Source organism: Ceratocystis lukuohia (assembly GCF_044167205.1).
Source record: "Ceratocystis lukuohia strain C4212 chromosome Unknown Supercontig1_pilon, whole genome shotgun sequence".
Classification (NCBI taxonomy): domain Eukaryota; kingdom Fungi; phylum Ascomycota; class Sordariomycetes; order Microascales; family Ceratocystidaceae; genus Ceratocystis; species Ceratocystis lukuohia.
The window spans coordinates 5236397-5255256 of NW_027263520.1; the positions used below are offsets into that span (position 1 = coordinate 5236397).

The window sequence follows — 18860 nt, forward strand, 5'->3', positions numbered from 1 at the left end:
GCTTGGAAATAAACCCCAACCCGGATTTATCCACCCGCTCCTTGGTCTCGACAACCCCTCACTTTGCTCTCTCCCCCCCGCCACGTCTCTCAAGCACGTTTGGCGATAGCACCTTGGACGCCGCAGCTCATGTTTCTTTTGCCGTCCAACCGGCACTAGGAATACCCGCATCTCTGAGCGCCACAAGGCCTAACCCAATAGTGCATTTACAGAGCTGCACGCTTAAACAGACATACAGCGAACAAAAGCCATGAATCGACTCTTCGGCAGCAAGCCCAAGGGGCCTAAACCCACCCTCGACAGCGCCATCGGCAACATCGACGACCGCATCGCATCGATCGATGTCAAGCTCACAGCTATTAACTCGGAGCTGACAACATACCAAACGAAGCTGGCCAAGATGCGCGATGGGCCAGGCAAATCAGCACTCAAGCAAAAGGCCATGAAGGTGCTGCAGCGGCGCAAGATGTACGAGGCGCAGCGCGACCAGCTGCAGGGCCAGGTGTGGAACATGGAGCAGGCACAGACGATGCAGGATAACCTGAAAAACGTCATGACTACTGTCGATGCACTAAAGACGACGAACAAGGAGCTGAAGAAGCAGTACGGCAAAGTGGACCTAGACAAGATAGAGCAGCTGCAGGATGAGATGGCCGATCTGCTGGATGTCGGAAACGAGATCCAAGAGAGCCTGTCGCGTAGCTATGATATCCCCGATGACGTCGATGAGTCTGAGCTGGATGCTGAACTAGAGGCTCTTGGCATGGAGATTGAGATGGACCGCGAGGCTGAGGCACATGGTGCGTTGCCAAGTTTCATGCAGGATGAGCTGCCAGAGTTTGTAGATGAACTGCCTGCTGCAGAAAAAACCAAAATCCGGGAAGCAGCTGGATAAATGGGAGATACGCGAGAAGAGGTGAGGTAGTGTTCGTTATTTTTTTTAGCATGAACAATAAAGCACGATAGGCTAGATCAGATCTGCTTTGTCGGCATATTCACATCTTACGGGACCTAAGGACGGCCACAAACCATACATTATATCAATTCATCTTATTGCGTCTTCATTGTGTCTTCTTTGAGACCAATGCTGAGAGGAAGAGCCAAGCCCGTTTATAAATAAAAACCATGAAAAAGGCAAGAAAAGAAATTAGAGGAAGCGCTCCGATCCAGCAAGCCAACAAAAAGAGGCAAAAAAGACAAACACCCAAGAAAACAAACATAGAGACATGACGTTGACGCATTATGGCAAAACTCTCACCCCCAAAAGACAACTGGACGGCAACAAAGAAAAAAAAAAAACTTACAGGATCGGCAAAAACAGCCGCTCGAGTGCCTTCAACTCGCGGTCATCGCAGCAAAAGTCCCAGCCGACAATGGTTGGCTTTTGTGTACATGCAATAATGCGTGTCGCATCAAACTGCACCTTGAATATGCGTGCCGTGCCCAGGTCTAGACGATGGGTAATTTGTCGCATCGAGACGGGCGGACCACGGACCGGGTCGATCTCAAAGTTCGGCATGCCGTTTCCTGTGGGAAGGGAACCAGGGGCAGCAGCAAGATTGGCAGCACCTCCAGCAGGGTTAGAGATAGAGTCAAGGGCAAAAGTAGCAGGAGAAGCAGAGACAGAGGCGGCTGATTTTGAGTTTGACGCGGTGGACCGGCGGGATTCATGCACTTGGACGGCCTGCACATATTTATTCAATGAGATATCAAGCTGTGTACGTAGATGCTGGCGGATATCTGGGTGGGAGACGCGGTCAATCAGCCCCTGGAAGATGTTGACTAGCAGCAGCAGTGCTGGTCGTTGGACTAAAGCCACGTGTAGAGCCACGCTGCCTAGAGAGAGAATGTGATTGCAGTGCTCCTGCCACTGGCTCATGGTGCGCGGGGGCAGCGGTTGGTGTGGCGAGTGGCGCTGTGCCTCAAGCATCTGTGCGTTGAGGATGGCTTCCTCCTGACGTAACGTAAGGGAGTCTTGCCAAATCTCATCACGGTTGCGCTTCCACACAACAATGGTCTCGTCGTAGGACCCGGACACAATGCGGGCATGTGGTCCGCCACCGCCACCAGGCGGGAGTTTGGCACCACGGGAAAGCAGCTGATCAGGCCGACGACTGCCGGGGGCCATGTTGCGGTTGCGCTCACGCTGGTGCGGCCTGCTAGGGTCGTCAACAAGACCTTCGGCCACAGCACGATCAAACTCAAGGTCGACTAAGCGAGCCTCCCGCTCGTCTTCAACCTCACTGTAGGGAAGGTCAGCAAAGCCAGCCTGTACAGTACGAACAAGGTGGCGGTGGCTGCTGAGGCGGGCTACGACGGCACCAGTGCGGCTGTCAAAAATCTTGATTTCGTTGTCACTACTTCCGCTGACAACACGGCGGCCGTCGTATTGTACACAGGCAATGCCCTTGGTGTGGCCCTGCACAGTACGCACGCACTGGCCCTTTTCCCAATTCCAAATTTTGATGAGCCTGTCACCGCTGGCAGAGACAACTTCTTTGTCGTAGATCTGGACCGAGTTGACAGGAGCCGTGTGGCCAGTCAGAGTGCAAATAGTCTCGTAAGGAGGCCTGATAGGCATGTAATCCGCGGGGCCATTTTCGTAGCCGTAGCGTTTGACGGTTATAGGAACCTTGCTTAGGAGCTCTTGGTCTCCGGGACCATAGCCAGCATCTCCATATTTAAGGGGGTGGCGGTTGAACACCTTAATAGTCATATCCTTAGAGCAGGTCACCAGCACATTCTTGTTGAAGCGCAGGTTCAGGACGGATTCACGGTGGGCTGCGGTAAGCTTCTGAATCATCTCGCCGGTTGAAAAACGCCAGACGATTACATCAGAGTCGCTGCTCCCAGATATAATGACATCCTCTTCAGGAGAGGAATCGTATTGGAGACATAGCACAGACCCAGCATGTCCAATGAGCGGAGGCCGCACTAATCGGCGTGTTCTCATGTCCCATATGCGAATAGTTCTGTCTCGACTACCACTGACCATGTGGTACTTTGAAAACTGCAGACTATAGACGCACTCACGATGGGATTCTTCGGGGTGCTTGGGGTGTGGGAACTGGAAATTGAGATAGCGGCCATTAGACCAGTTCTTCTCCAGGCGATGCCGCATGACGTATATATACTTCCAGTTGATGCGGAATTGGTCATTGTAGCGGTTAAAAGACCATAACGATAGCTTAGGTATTTCGTTGGGCTGGGGGACGGTTGGGCGGTCGAGGTACTCGAAATCGGGGTCTTCGTGCCTTCCCCGAGAACGAGCAGGGGTGACTGGAGATGTGAGCTGCGAGGCAGATTTTGAGGATGGGGAGGAAGAGGCAGTTTTGGCTTCAGCCATGGCAGCATCAGTAGAAATGTTGCTGGCGGGGGCAGTGCCACCAGGAGTGGAATGTCCATTAGGAGCAGTTGCACTAGTCGGAGTGTGGCTGTCTAGCATTTCAACGTCATGGTCACGGTGAGTAGCTTTGGAGGAGAACTGGAAATCAATAGAGCTCGAGTTGAGCTGGGATGAGTTGGCCCAGCGTTCGAGACGGACCAGCTCTGACTGCGAGATGGACCATCCCTCGAGGTGGTAAAGCTGGCGCCATAGCCGCGAGTCGAGCGAGAGATGGTACCAAGAGCGACAGGCACAGGAGAAGCGGATGACGGAGCGGACGTCAAGGAAGCCCAGGATCTTGAGGCAAACTTCGGCAGGGAGATACTGGACGAAGTCAATGTAGAGACGTGGGCTTAACGAGTGGACGATTTCGGCGACGGAAGAGGTTGGAAGGCCCTGTAACAGCTCCATGGCAAACTCTGTCACGCGCAGTAGTAGCAGAAGACAATGTTAGAAAAAGCCAAGCACAGCATCTATTGGAGGATGAGAAGGGAAGAGGTAAGGGCTAAACGGATATGGAGTAAGGTTATATATAAGGGCTAGGGTTGTCGTGTTGGGATCAAGGTGGCGGGGCGAGAATGGAGGTATAAAAAGGACAAGCTGAGCTTCTCTCTACAAGCTTTTTATTTTTTCCACCTCGGAGGGGAAAATAGAGGACAGAAGTGAAGATGGGAGGACAGAGGTCGAGCTAGGGCCTAGCGGACAGGCAAAGGCAGAACGAGAGAAGAGAAGCACGGGCTTAAATTGAGATGACGAGAAGAACAAGGCGGTCAACGAAATAGTAGAAGCAGAAATGGAGATGCAGGCAGGGATAGTTGAGGGGATAGAAGTTCAAGCTCTGAAGCTTTCATGTAACTCAGAAGAGGGGTGTTGTGATCTAAGCGAAGCTGTGGGAGAGGAAGAAGAGTGAGGTAAGACCCATGCAAATCAATGCAGCCAAGAGGGGCAAGGAAGGCGAGAGAAGGCTGAAGAATGGCCGAAGAGAGAAAGACGCAGACAAAAATTATAATAATAAAACAAAAATAAAGCAGAGGAAATGGAAGGGGAAATTCGTGGGAAACAGAGGCGAAAAATGGAGGAAAATAGAAGAAAGCAGTAAAAAGAAGAGGAAAACAACAAGTCCATTCGTCCTATTCTTATTCTCGCTCTCCTCCATTTCATTTAGCTTTTAATTGTTGTTGGCAACCTACTTTTTTGCATCTCTAACGGTAGAGTCTGTATTGCCTGGAGCTGTAAGCCAACAAGGCTGTTTATATCTCCTCCTGGCAGCTTGCCGTCATCCCCTCGCTGCAGCAGGAAGAGCCCGAATTTATCGTCGGGGCCGCTTCTCTGAGACTGGGACTGGGGCTGAATCTGAAGACTGTTTTGGAGCTGGAGCTGGAGCTGGAGCTGTTGCTGGAGCTGGAGCACGTGGTCCTGCTGTTGCTGCTGTTGCTGCTGCTCGTAGAAGCCTTCGTCGGGCTGCTGCTGCTGCTGCTGCTGGTGCTGTTGTTGTTGTTGCTGGTCTTGGCCCACGGAGAATTGGTGGTTCATGTTTACGGCAAGAAGACGGCCAAGAGAGACAAAGGAGTGTTCAGTGGTGATGGCGCTCTGTTCTGCCAGGAGCAGGGAGGGAGAAAGCACAGATGGAGATAGAATAACGAGTGAGAGCGAAGTGGATGGTGTATGTAAATGCTATATGCCTATGGAATGTGAGTATGTATGTGTGCGTGTCGTCGCAGATAGAGGTATGGAGGGAAAAGACTGCTGCAATAAAAGGAGAAAAGTAAGGAAGAAGGAGGCAAGTGACTCTGTCGACTCGGAATTTCATCCATTCAATGAGTCGGCCAGTGCAGTCAGGCAAAGCAGCAAGCCGAAAAGGAGCGGGAAGAACAATATAGCCACCAAGAAGGGAGCAGGATGAGGGAGAGGCTGGGGTGTGTTTGTCCTTCATTGCCGTGTTTTGCTATCTTGCCCTGCCTTACCTCACCTTGCATCTGCGGTGCTGGTAGCCTTGCCCTTAGTCCCTTGGTGTCTGGCTCTACCTTGTACGAGCAGCGGAAAAACAAACAAAGAAAGGAAAAACCCACCAAGAATATTCAACATAGAAAGAGGTCACAACGTCGGTCCAGTCTCAAGCCTAGTCACAGTGCCCGGCTTTGCTACTTGCTTCGTGTTGTGAGGGAAACCTGGCGAAGAGATATTGGGGAGCCAAAAGGGTTAGGCTAAACAGTGTCAATATTATGCAGTACAGGCATTGACACCACACCGGCCCAGATAGAGACAATGAGGTGCTGGCTCAGCCGGACGTGATGTGATAGGCCGTTATGGAAAGGATACTGGCAGCCCTTGGCAATGCAATGGCTCTATGATCTGACCTGGGGAGTTGGTCCTATGTCTTCTTTTCTAACATCTACGGCCGATGAGCTGCCGCTTCTGGCTTTCTATCTCAATCTCAAGGTAACGTCTGCCTAGTGACTACTTTCGGCTAATATGTGGCAAATAACTAACCACACTCGGTTGATATTCGGCTATTCTGCCTGCCTCCGTTTTGAGCTGAAAGAAAGCGCTCTCTACTCTTCAGCATGTCGTCATCAGGTCATTACATATCAAAGGGAATGATAGGAATGCAGTAGAGAGCTAGTCGGCCGCCGAGTCAGCCATTGTATGTAACGGTATTACGATTAGAGAAGACAACTAGGCAGCGGTGACAGCGACCAATGCTGCACCACACAGCTTACACGCAAGATGCACATATTTGAAAACTGTACCACCTGCGCTAGCTATGTAACCGCAGCAGGAGTTAATTAAGAGACAGGGACATGCGCAGAGGGCGTGAGTGTGTGGGCAGGTGGATGAGTGGGAGTAGCAGCCGAGCTGGAGAGGGGAAGAGCGGGAGCCTTCAAAGGACCTGGAAGAAGGCGGGGGAGGGAGAAGAAAAAGATGCAAGGCCAGACAGGGAGGTAAAGAATGATGATGTTCATATGCAAGGCAAGCAAGTCGCTACGCAAATAAGGATAGAGGGGAGAGTGGAGACAAAAGGATACAGGACTCCAAACGAGCGGCATTTGCTGGAGATGGAATTCCGTGTTGCCTCTGTGAGCTGCAGTCAGCTCGCCTGTCTAGGCCTAGACCTAGATAGACAAGCATGTAATGCAAGTATTAGCAAGCAAAGATCTAGATAGCATAAGCATGGCAGCTAGAGGAGATAGGCTAATGTAATATAGGCACAAGAAAAAACGCGACGTAGCTATGGCAGAGGTGGACGTGGACCGTTGGACCGTCCTCTGCCTGCTGTCTTGCTGTCTAGTATCGCCTGTTGAACGAAAAGGGAAGAAGTGGTGTAATCAGCAGGGAGTACAGGGACTACAGACAGGGAGGAAAAAGGCCGGAGAAAGTGGCCGTCTCCTTTGGTGTCGTTTGTCTATGCTGTTGCCGTTGGGTTGGTATGTTATGTAGCGTGTCGTTCTCGTGCCGTTCTCGTGTGTTCGTGGGTGTTCTTTTGCAGGCCGAGATGTAACATCATGCAGGCCAGAGTGGGCTGGGCGGACAGATGCGTGAAGTGGCCCGGTCCATGGGGGTCTTAAGGGGCCAGTCTGGGATCTACTAGTTATTATGTTGTGTTATCAAAGAACGGCCATAGCTTCAAGGACGGATCTTCGCTAAGGCTCTGTTGTATAATACTCAACGTATGAACTTGGAAAGCTTGCTTCGGCACACCATCACATCTTTCTGGCTCTCGCTGCCAGTTTTCTTTCCGGCTTATCAATTGCATGCCATGCCATGCTATGCCATGCCTTGGCCGTGCCCTTCTAAATCTTGCTCCCCTATTTCTCATTTCTTTGCGCGCGGATCATTTCATTCTGATTGGCTCAGGCTCTAGGCCTAGCGAAAAGAAAAAAGGGCGGGGCTTTCTTTGTAACTTGTAACTTTGACTTGGGCCCCACTTGGAAGAAAAAACCTCCAAAAGGAGTTTAGCTGGTGACTTCGCTTATTTGAAACACTATAATCAATGCCCTGTCTATGCCTGCCTATGCCTGTCCTCATATTGTGCTATATCGTTGATGAGGGCTGTGGTAAAGGAAGTTAATTAGGATGCGTAGCAGTAGTATCAGTAGCAGCAGCAGCAGTAGCAGTAGCAGTAGCAACAGTAACAGGCTATGCATGGAAGCAAGACCAGAGCTCCATAGCCGTGGCAGTGGTAATTTGGGTGGCATCGCAGTTATCCCAGAATGGAATCGCCGTCGCCCTTTCTTCACTTGCTTGTTGACTGGTTTTGAAAGAGGTACATATTTGACATGTCTACGTCATTCCCACTCAACCTGGCCGGTAGAGCTCTGCACCTCCTCTTTCTAGCTACAGCTAAAGGCCGTTCTCAGCCCGTACCCGCACTTATTTCTCGAAGCTCCCATAAGCAAAGGAAGAAGCAAGGGAAGCAGGGGGGTTCAAGGGGGGGGGGGGGGAACAGAGTAGGGGCAGTCTGAGGTTTGAGGAGAAAGTCTGAGAGGCACCCGTGATGCTAATGAAATGATACCCTGGGAACTGAGGAAGCGTCCCGAATAACAAACTTTAACACTGCTTCAATTTCGGGGATAAACAAACCAGAAGAGGAGCAGAACAAAGACCGTAATGCCCGCATCGTCACCGCCCCTATGAACAAACAAGTCTGGAACAAGCCACCTAGTCAGTCTCCCCACCATCAAGGCTTTATCACCTATCGCATCCATTCGCTGTCATTTGTCCATGGGCTTTAATGGCGTGTCCCTGATCTAGCGCTTAAAAACTGCCTATTACTCTCCGTCGCTGTGTCCCCTAGCCCCAGCGTCAGCCTTTGATCTGGAAACGCAAAGGCCCTTCGCCATGGCGGGCTGGCTTAGTCTAGCCTAGTGAAGAAAAAAAAGTCTTCTGTCTTCTGCCTCCTGCCTTCATAGCTGCGGGACATGCAGGGAGCCAGCGATTAGTTTTGTAGGGCTCGCAGTGCATTCTTTTACCCACTCTTCAGGAGGCTCCGTGACGAGAGAGAGCCCTTTAGGCGACCATCTCCCTGTAACACGCTCTGTAGCACACTTGTGGCACGGACATGGCTCTGTAGTACTACCAAATACATATTACCCCACCTGCCCTCTCTATGGCAGCCCCTCTCTTCTAATGATAGCATTCGTACGCCTGTAGCACTACATGGCTTTGTCGCTCATTGCCCACAACAACAAAAAGCTAGATATAAGAGCTTTGCATGGGGGGGAGGAAGTCCATTGTGGGATTTAGGGGGCTTGCTTGTGTGCTACTTGGACTAGGTTCATAAAGATGGCCTTTTGTTACCAAAAAAATGGGTTGCTTCAGGTGTCCCACCCAACTGCTTTGTTCTTCCCCTATCTTTGGCCAGTGATAAGTTGCAAGGGAGCTAAAGCAGCAAATAAAGACATAATCGACAAGTTGTTGATACAGAGAAAAGAGCCCCATTTGCTTGGGTTCTTATGTTTGTTTATTTGCTACTCTCTAGGTGTTGAAAGAAAGACGATAGTCCGTCTCAAATTGTCGCCTTGGTTCTATGATAGGTCTGGAGGGTCTTTTAGGGGGCATTCCCTCTGAAATATCATGCTTTGGGGGCTTTGTCTCTATAAATGACTACTAAAACGGAAGTGCTGCAGCATAAAATGGGCGCAAGCAAGGCTGCCAGTGTAGGGAGAGCCTAGGGCATGCTGGGGAAGGGTTGAAAAAAGGCACCTACTAAGAACCACATCAGCACATACCTGCACCCCTTTGCTTTGGGGTCCTTTGCTGTCTGCCTGCCTGCCTGATCTGGCCTGTCCTTGCCTTTTTTTTTTTTTTTTTTTTCTTTGGAAGGTCTGTCCTGTCTGCCGTTTCCACATACAGCACAAGTTTGCTTTGCTTGGTTTTGGCTTGGTAACTACTGACTGCAATTACTACATTGAACAATAGGGAACTACCGCCCATCTTGATTCTTGATTCTTTTTTTTATTACTTTTATTTTTCCTTTTCGCTCTTCATGCCCCTCTCCCCTCATCCCCCCTTTTGAATCTCTTGAACGAACCTCTCTCACCTTTTCCTCTGTCGTATTTTCATGGTGTGTGTCTTGTGCATTTCTGGCGCTCAAATATTACAAGCCAAAGTTCAATTCAACCCCCTTTCGACTTCAAAGCTCATCATTCATAGCATCGCCTTGATTTTCTGCCCTTTTGCTTGTTTTTGCAGCAGAGGGTTTACATGTTCATAATTAACTAGCTAAGAAACAACCCTAGTGACTATACCCTCTATTCTTCCTTCTCCTCGCCCTTCGCCCTTCGTGTCGCTGTTTTCGCTACCTCTAGACTTGCCTCTATCTCTCCATCTCTTTTCTCACCAAGTAGCCTTTTTTGCTCTATTTTTTTTTCCCTATTTCCGAGGGAAACAAAATCTAAACTACATCATCGCGCGGCGCATTTTCTATTCTGCACTGCTTCTGTTACTCTCTCCTCTTCTCTTCGATTTCGATTTTCCTCTTTTTTCTTTCCTCTCGCCGCTAAAGGCTTGTTGGCTGCTATTACTGCCATTGCTGCCACTGCCACTGCCACTGCCACTACACTACTGCTACTGTTGTCCCCGCCTGCCCGCCACCTAGTTCAACTTATCGCTCGCTCGCTCGCTCGCTCGCTTGCTGCTCCATCCTCTTTGTTCTGCTTGCTCTTGACGAGCAAGACTTGGATGTGATGGCTCATGCCCCCCTCATCCGGAACGATACGGCCCCTCTCCCCCTATTCTCGCGCGATAGGAAGAACTCAATTGCTGGCCTCATGAGCGCCGCTCCCAGAATTAGCGGACTCTCTGGCACCACCCTTGGAAGCTCCGAAACCAACCTCTCAAGCACCACTACTACCGGAGCTCCCAACTCCACCCCCACCTCCATCATGGCCATGGCTGGCAATCCTATGGCCACAGCCAACATCATCAACCAAAAGGCCGATGCCTCTCGCTCCCTCTACCAGATCTGCCGCTCGCTCAAACAACGCCTCGCTCTTGTCCCCGGCTTCGAGCCCTACCTCCAGCAGCTCGACCCCAATGAACCCGTCGACTCCCTGTGGGAAATGTTCCGCACCGGGCTTCCTCTTCTCACCATCTACAACGCCCTGCAGCAGGGCGAGATCAAGATCGAAGATTCAATTGCCGTTAACAAGCGGCCTAAGATGGCTGTTTTCCGCTTTGTGCAGGCTTGTCTCAAGGACTTGAATATCCCCGCTGCAGAATGTTTTGTGATTAACGATGTTCTGGGTAACGATACTACTGGTTTCGTCAAGGTACGCCCTGGTGTCTTTGCTTCGCTCGCTTCACCCTCTTTTCCTCGTTGCTTCGCTTAATACTCCATGGCTTCTTTACTCTTGCCTCTCTTTTCTTCTCTTTACTACTGCTGACTATCTCTCGTCTTTTCATTCTAGGTTACCCAAGTCGTCAACCTCGTCCTCGACCTCGCCGAGCAAAAAGGCCTGCTCTACCAGCCTCAAACCTACCCTGAGGAAGATGCCATGGCCCCAACAGAGGCTGTCAAAATGTCGTACACTGACTATGTCATCCGTGAACTTGTCGATACCGAAAGGAAATACGTCCAAGATCTCGAAAATCTCTTTGACCTCAAAAACACTCTCGAGCAAAAAGGCGTCATTACCGGTGACGTTGTTCACTCCATTTTCCTAAACATCAACTTTATTTTAGACTTCCAGCGTCGCTTCCTCATTCGAGTTGAAACTACCAACTCTATGCCACAAACCAACCAGCGTTGGGGCTCTCTCTTCGCCAATCTCGAAGAGTCTTTTGATATCTACTTGCCGTTTATCGCAAATCAAGGCAAAGCCGCTGAACTTGCCGGCCAGGTATTTGACAAGATTCAGTCTGCCGAACACCCTGTTGCCATTGATTTCAATACTCTTGATGGCTTCCTGTTGAAGCCCATGCAGAGACTTGTCAAGTATCCTCTACTTCTCAAGGTATGTCTTTTTAAAAATCATCTTCCAACCTCGCTCTTGCTTATATTAATGTCGTTTTGCCCTTTAGGATCTCCTGAAAAAGAGCGAAGATGAAGCAATCAAGCAAGATCTCCAAGAAGGCATTGATGCTGCCGAACGTGTGCTGTTCAAAGCCAATGAGGCCGTTAATGTAGGCCTGTTGGACGAAGCACGCAATGACCTCATGTCTCGTGTTGATGATTGGAGAAGTCATAAAGTTGAGCAATTTGGAAAACTGCTCATGCATGGCACTCATCCCGTGATAACCGGCAAGAACGACCAAGAGCGTGAAGTAAGTTTTTCCTGTTCAAAACGTTGAAAAAACGAAAGCCATGTCCGCACTATTTGGTCACTAATCTGTTCTTTTGTATGTAGTATGAAATATACCTCTTCGATGCCATCCTTCTGTGTTGCAAGGAAGCTACGCCAGCCAAGTCAAAAGACAAGAAGGACCGAACCAGAAGTACTGGTCCCAAGCCAAAGGGCAGAAACACCGCTAAGCTGCACTTGAAAGGTCGCATCTTTATGTCTAATGTTACTGAAGTCGTGACACTTTCTAAGCCAGGTAAGCAACAGTAGCATCAAAACTAGCCCACAAAACCTCGTATTGTTGAAGCATTATTCTATTCCGAAACTTTACGACTAACACGATCATCTAGGCTCTTACAGCGTCCAGATTTGGTGGCGTGGTGACCCTGGCATCGAATACTTTACTGTAAAGTTTGCCAACGAAGAACAGCTTAAAAAATGGAGTGCTGCGCTTGACAAACAGCGAAAAGAATGCGAGACGAAAACAGCAACTGAAGAAGCTGCCACGACAGAATTCAACTGGATGCGCTCCCAGAACATTGAAAACCCCTATAAAGAAGAAGGAAACGATGATGATGAAGACACTTACAACCAGACAACCTATGGTTCACACCAATCTAGCGGCATGCTTTCTAGAAATGCCTCAAGCACCAACATCAGAGCTCGCTCAGCAACAGGGGATAGCTCTCAGTCGTTAAACGGAATGTCTCGAGGACCCGCACCCCGATTCCCCGTGCCATCTCCTGGACTGAGCATTCAAACACAATCGTTGACAGGCATGAACAGATCTGCAGCTCTATCACCTGGTGAACGAGGAGGTATAGATTCGTACTTTTCCCCTGTGGGAGAATCGCCCGTTTCGATGAGAACAAGCACTACTAGTGGCTCTTTCCCCACTCCCAGCACAGGCTACCCCTCATTCCAGCGCACTGGCACTCCTCAAAGTGGATGGGAAGACTCCAACCGTTACACAGCACCTCCCGGACCTCGGGCTCCCTCTAGAGATGGTAACGGCAGTCGAACTTCGCGTGGGCCCACTCCGGTAAATGCCTCTTCGCAACGTAGCCGTTCTTACAGCACACCCGACATCGCAAACCAGCCCGGTATGCGACGCAATACTGCTGGCACCATTCAAGCTGGAGGCATCCCGGCTGTCCCCGGAATCCCCGCCCATCTCCACCATGATGGTATAAATAGGTCTCAGTCTGGATCTCCCCGCAATGACATCCCCATACGAACCAATACTGCTAGCCCTGGAACTAGTGGCCAGCAATTCCGTGGTCACGCACATAAAGGTAGTTATGGAGGGCAGATGGGCCAGTTTCCTTCCCAACCGACCCATCGCCAAGGTACCCCTGGATCGACCAACGGCAGCTTCTCTGGAGTACCCGGTGGCAGCTTCTCTGGAGCGCCTGGTGGCAGCTTCTCTGGGGCGCCTGGTGGCAGCTTCTCTGGAGCGCCTGGTGGTAGCTTCACTGGAGCGCCTGGTGGCAGCTTCTCTGGAGCGCCTAGTGGTAGCTTCTCCGGGGCACCTGGTGGAGGCTCAGACTACCGCACAGTCTCACCGCCAACGGCGTCGGCAGGGGCAGGCAATGGGGCAACGCATGTGGGAAGCCCTGAAATCCCTAATGCCACACAGCTTAAGGTACGGGTCAACTGTGATGGTGGCACATATTTTACACTTGTTGCCGGATTCAATATTACCTATCAGACACTAGTGGATCGTATTGATGCCAAGCTCGCACGCTTTATGACGGCGACAATTGGGCGTGGTCAGCTCAAGCTGCGGTACCGTGACGAAGATGGAGACTTTGTGCGTATAAGCAGCGATGACGACATTCAGATTGCATTTATGGAGTGGCGGGAGAGCATGCGAAACTCGCCTGCAGGCGTGGGCGAGATTGAATTATTCTGCACTAGCGATACCTAGCCAGCTCTGGCTAGAGTGGGCCAAACTAGGCCAACAAAGAAGTGGCATAGGTGATGCTAACTAACGTTGGCCGAAGACGTGAAGCTCGTAAGAGTTGTTTCTTCTCCCCTTCTCCCCGCCCCTCTCCCTTCCTCTATTCTTCTATTCTTCTCTTCCCTTTTTTCTATACAATCTTTTTTTCTGCCTCTATTTGACGTCGTCGGTCCTACGGTCTTGGTTTTCTTCCCTTGTTTTCTTAATGCACTTGATTTGTTTGTGGTTTTCATTATTACTTTTCCCCCTCTCATATACACAAAGGGGCCCGGCCCGCGCCTTAGGGCAAATGCCTTGGTAGCGATCTAGTTGGACCGAATCCAAGTTTGTTTAATGCCTGCTTCGCTTTTGTGGGTTTGCTCTTCTGATGGCAGCTTTGCGGTTGAGGAGACGGACAGCATTGATACGTGAGGAGAAGTAGAAGGATGGACAAGAAAGGGGATTTATTATGCCTCCTTCTACCTACCCTCTTCTCCCCGCTGTTCCTTGAATTCTTGGTGAACCCTTCTTCCTTTGCCCCCGAGATGTTTGTCTGCTGTCTCTCCACCAGCTAAGGGCTGTGTTTTTCTTCCTATCTGCTTGATCATATTTTCTTTTACTTTGCCACTGTTGTCATGTTGTCTCTGAGAGTTGTTTTGGAATTTCGTTCTGCTTTCTCTCGTTTACATTGTTTTTTGTTTCTTTCATCATATATAGGGAAACGGCGCAATATACCAAACCTTTTTTATTTCTGTCATAAGTTGCTTAGACTACAAGAACATGCTATTATGCAGCATGGCAGAAGTTGTAGTCGGGCCAGATCGTAGAGCTGGTTGGAATCGGGTGTTGTACAAAGTTTGATATACATGTGAAGGAAAGAAGAGGACTTGGTGAGATATGGAGATGTGATGTGATGGCACCTGGTGGGTGTCCGCTAAAATATATGAAAAGGAACCGGAAAAGAGGCAGATATAAAACCAAAACACAAAAGGAAAAGAGCAAATAAACCAAGCACAATTGGGTAGAGCTCTTGGCCTAGCCCTGGAATCTCTTGCCCTTCTTGAATGGCGTCGGGTTGACGTTGCGCTTCAACCGCGCTAAATGCGAGTTGATAGCGTTGTGAGGTGGCATCGCCGGCTTGCTACCGTCCATGCACTTGCGCAGTTGCTGTTCAAGGACTGCACAGCCGGCCGTGTTGTAGCCTGCAGCGGCCCAGCATCCTATAAGAGAAGAGGGGGTGGTGTTAGCGGGGATAGTCCGGGAGAGGGACACGCAGAGGAGAATTGGTGAGAAACATACCCAGAACAGTTGCCATGACCTGCACGCAGTGTGGCTCGGGCTTGGCCTGCGGGTCCTTGATCTGCAACAGAGGCAGGGGAGGCAGACGCATCGGCTTTCCGGGCATTGTGGGGGAGGGCAGGTAGAAGATAGAGCGGAAGAGGCGGCCGATGACACTGGCAGACGGAATGGGGGATAGCTGGCGAAGTAGGAAACGCAAGAGTGGAAGATTGCGAGAGATGCAAGGAGCAATAAACAGAGTTAGCGATTGGCTGGGTAGACAGGTACTTCTGGGCTTGAACTGCGTTCCTAGACTTGACGTGTCACGGGCGTTGGAACTTGCTATCAAAAGATTTTACGGAAACTTGAGCTTGGATGGTGGTGTGGGTTTAGCCGAAGATGATGCGATAATAACCCTGAAGGAAGAAATTGGTCAAGGGTTTGCTTCGAAAAGAGGGACTGGAGTGTCAGTAATAGTAGAGGCTTTATGGCGACAGCGGAAAAGCGGGAACAGGGCTGTCGATCACATGGCTAGAGGTGTCAATATTTGTTTGGCACACATTTATTTCTGGAGGCATATTTAGAGGCTTTTGGTGTAGAGAGCGAAGAGTATTGGTGATAGAAGACCCCGGAGAGATACGCAAAAAGGGAAAGACCAAGCTTTGACCTTCCTAATCTGTTTTCCTCCTCGCTACTAGAGGGGCCAGGGCAGCCGCCTACTTGATCCTTGCCATAGAAATCAAGGTTACACAGCTAGCAAGTGACCAAGATCCTCAACTTGGGATAGGTAGTTCAAGATAGACTTCGAACTGCCTGAAAGGGAAGGGGCGAGGAAGTTGCTTGCTTTAGGGAAAAAAGCCAGTTGTTTGCTCTGCTTACCTCAGCATCTCCAAAAATTCTTCTATGTGTATGCGACTTTGCTCCATTTTCTTCTCCTTTTCTTTTCCCTTCTTTTGCCAATAACACGCAAAACGCAACAAAAAGTGTAAAATGCAAGCCAACGCAAGAGACCAGCGGCAATACGGAGGCCAATAACACCAATCGAATAAGTGGAAAAGGGCGCCCTGCTTTCCCCCAGAGTCATTCGCTAACAGAGTCGTAGTCGGTCGAAAGAGAATGCCATGGAAGGAAGATGGAATTGTGCCAGGGCGCACTGTGTCGTATTGCAGCTTTCAGCTTTTCTCTGATCATTAGAAAGGGTGTAGCTCATATGAAAAACAGAGATCCAGGGAGAAAAGCTAGCGGATGAGAGAGGAGACCTGCATTATGTTGCCATGGCTATCTAGAGCGGCATATTTAGATGGGAAAGGAAATTGTCAGTCTTCTTTTTCTGAGTCCTGGGAAGGCAAGTCTCCTGCACGTATGTCAGTGTGTTGGGCCGAAGCAGAGCGAGAGAAGAGAGAAGAGAGATGACAACAGAGAAAAATGGCAGTCGGACGCACGCTAGCCGCGGTGCTGGATTTTCCTTTGGGCTGAGAGTTTCACTGATGACGCGAGGCCTGGTAAGTAAAAAAGAAGGCGAGTTGCATTAGAATAGTTGCGAGGAAAATGGTGTCGTTGGTCGACTGTGGCTCCTCTTCTTTTTACCTCCCCCTCTTCCACTATTCCTCTTTTCCTCCAATCTCCCTGTTGTGTGGTACATCCCAGCTCGGCATCCGTCTATACACCTACAATTTCGTTCTTGTTTTTGCCTTTGCCCGCTCGTTTTCTCTCATATATCGACCTTCATTCTCTCTTGGACTTATGACATCTGTGTCATACCCTTGCATCCGTTTTTGCTCTAGCAACCCTAGTGCTAACTGCTCCTACTTATGCCACTAGATAGTCAGGCACCCGGGTCCCTGCCAGTCCCCCAGCTCGACCCAGCGGCGACGATGACGAGTCGATGCAAGTCTGGCCCGGCACAACATGTGCCAGAGCTTCTACGCTCGCGGCCACGGCCACGGCGGCTTCGGACATTGGGGTTATGGCCGATTAAGTATCAAAAGTTGAGCTGCCCGCAAGTCTCCCCGTTTAAGTAACTCAAAGCACGGCGATGGCGCTGGTGCTGTTGTGGCTTCATTGCGGTTTTTGCAGGGTGCTAACGCCTCTCTCCTCTGATGCTCAGCCCTACTGATGTTTTTTGTGCTGTGATCACGCCGATTTCCCCAGATATAGGGCTAGAAGTCGTCCAAAATACCCGGCCCTCGGTTATGGAATTAGGCTCCGTATTAAACACAGAGACCTCGGTCACGGCACCCGGATGTGCTCAAGGCTCCCAGCTCCTAGGCCGGGATCCTAGCAAGTGAGTGAATGGTGTGGATGATGCGGATTCCGAAGCATGCTGACAGGGCCTAACTCACGTGTAGACGACTTGCGATCCACGACTATTCGTCTGGATCGGATCCTGAGTGCGGCACCAGCAGCTTGTAAGCCTTCCGTAAATATATTGCCGGGATAATATAGACGTTAACACGCTGTTTCAGAGAATTTCAGGCTGCCCCGCAGAGCCCTACGCAAAAATGCCGACCCAGACAGGCCCCCAGCCTTAATGCTGCCCATATTGTGAAAACGGCCACGGGGAAGGCAGCCCGCCGTCGGCGCCAGAGCTGCATGATGCCAGAGCTCACCACGCGTGTGCGTAGTGCCGGTATTAATCGCCTTACTGCCCTGTTTCAAACCTGGATTCCCAAAGGCATAACACGGAACAACCGCCGCAAATGCACACGTGTGTTGGGTGGCTCTGTTTGCGCAGCACTGGCGAGCATCCCCGATATGGCAGATTTTGTGACTGCCACACAAAAGACCCCGGACAAGCCGGTGCAAATACAGCTAGAGGTGGACACAGGGTTTAATGAACTATGTGCGCCTTTGGTAGGTGAAATGGCGGTACAGGAATTGCATCGCGACGTGGATGACCAGGTTTCCCTTCCTAGAGAGTCAGATATGGAGCCGGAGAACTGCGAATGGGTAGCAAAGCCAGACCCCGTGACGCAAGTAGCGCTTGAAACTGGCCTCCTCAGTACGGAGAGGGCTTTGGCCGAGCCTCCAGCGAACAGTGTCTCTTCTGCTGAAACAGTCTTAGAAAATAATGTGCTTCCGGTGGCTATACACGATCCCCGCATTGTTACGTCTAAGCAGTGCGCTGCATTTGACAATTGTTATTACACTATTCAGGCACGCGCACGTTTTCCTTACTGGATTAGTAGGAGTGACTCTGACGGTCCTTGCGATTTTCTCCTGTGTCCTCCTTCACCGACTATGGATGACGATAGCGAGATTATTCAAGAAGTAACAAGCTTGATGCAGAGCCTGAGTCTCAGCGTTGGTAGTACTTCTGTAGTACCCCCTCCTTGGCCTGTAGCCTCAGCTCCACCCTCAAGCCTAGCTACAGGCCCTGCTCTGGCGTCCATCTCGATGCCCATCTCGGCGTCCATCTTCGACTCTACTCTAGGCCCTACCCCTCTGTCTTCTCCGAGAGCTCATTTGCAAGGCGCTCAGGAGGTCCAAGCTCCGGCTCCCCCTATTACGGGAGACTTTGTGTTTGGAGTAACGCGCTCTATATCCCCCATTTTTAACCCCAATTTTGGCCCTCTATCGCCCCCCCTTTCACCTTTACTTCCACTCCAACCCAGTGCTTTCCCGCCACCACTAACTCTCTGTACTGCGCCGAAAATCGTATTTGGTGTTTCTAAGGCACCTGGCAGTGCTTTAGACCCAAACACGGACATGCCCAACTTTCCATTCACCTTTTCTTCAGCTAAGCCTGCTGTGAGAACCAACTTAGCGAGTAGTCTGAGTCTTTAGTGAAGACTTAGGTGCGGGAGCGTGTGTAAAGTTGATCTTGTATTGTCTGTCCGTTCTATCTGCTAACGAGTGATGGTACGAGCTACTTAAGTATCTGGAAGTGAACCCCTTCTCCAAACCATACCTGTCCTTGTGACTGAATCTCCAACCATTAGTTCACGATTAGTAGTTGGAGTATACGATTGTG

At 50.3% G+C, this 18860-nt stretch overlaps 5 protein-coding genes across 5 annotated transcripts; 3 read left to right on the forward strand and 2 right to left on the reverse strand.

The window, feature by feature from the left end:
- Positions 1 to 250: 250 nt before the first annotated feature.
- Positions 251 to 895, forward strand: HOO65_011288 (Charged multivesicular body protein 5; the record flags this gene model as incomplete). The annotated part of the gene is made up of 1 exon (XM_070999931.1): positions 251 to 895. One exon carries the CDS (start codon positions 251 to 253, stop codon positions 893 to 895), a length of 645 nt encoding a protein of 214 aa, XP_070863109.1.
- A 405-nt stretch (positions 896 to 1300) lies between these two features.
- On the reverse strand, positions 1301 to 4918 carry HOO65_011289 (F-box/WD repeat-containing protein 1A; the record flags this gene model as incomplete). Its single annotated transcript, XM_071005318.1, has 2 exons — positions 1301 to 3804; positions 4576 to 4918. The coding sequence occupies 2 exons, from the start codon at positions 4916 to 4918 to the stop codon at positions 1301 to 1303; spliced, it is 2847 nt and encodes a 948-aa protein (XP_070863110.1).
- Positions 4919 to 10071: 5153 nt separating this feature from the next.
- Positions 10072 to 13597, forward strand: HOO65_011290 (Rho guanine nucleotide exchange factor scd1; the record flags this gene model as incomplete). The annotated part of the gene is made up of 5 exons (XM_071005328.1): positions 10072 to 10656; positions 10795 to 11340; positions 11408 to 11650; positions 11734 to 11923; positions 12018 to 13597. 5 exons carry the CDS (start codon positions 10072 to 10074, stop codon positions 13595 to 13597), a joined length of 3144 nt encoding a protein of 1047 aa, XP_070863111.1.
- A 1047-nt stretch (positions 13598 to 14644) lies between these two features.
- Positions 14645 to 15014, reverse strand: HOO65_011291 (mitochondrial 37S ribosomal protein mS37; the record flags this gene model as incomplete). The annotated part of the gene is made up of 2 exons (XM_071006228.1): positions 14645 to 14829; positions 14909 to 15014. The coding sequence occupies 2 exons, from the start codon at positions 15012 to 15014 to the stop codon at positions 14645 to 14647; spliced, it is 291 nt and encodes a 96-aa protein (XP_070863112.1).
- A 1781-nt stretch (positions 15015 to 16795) lies between these two features.
- On the forward strand, positions 16796 to 18673 carry HOO65_011292 (uncharacterized protein; the record flags this gene model as incomplete). Its single annotated transcript, XM_071005638.1, has 4 exons — positions 16796 to 16865; positions 17108 to 17171; positions 17236 to 17295; positions 17353 to 18673. The coding sequence occupies 4 exons, from the start codon at positions 16796 to 16798 to the stop codon at positions 18671 to 18673; spliced, it is 1515 nt and encodes a 504-aa protein (XP_070863113.1).
- Positions 18674 to 18860: the final 187 nt, after the last annotated feature.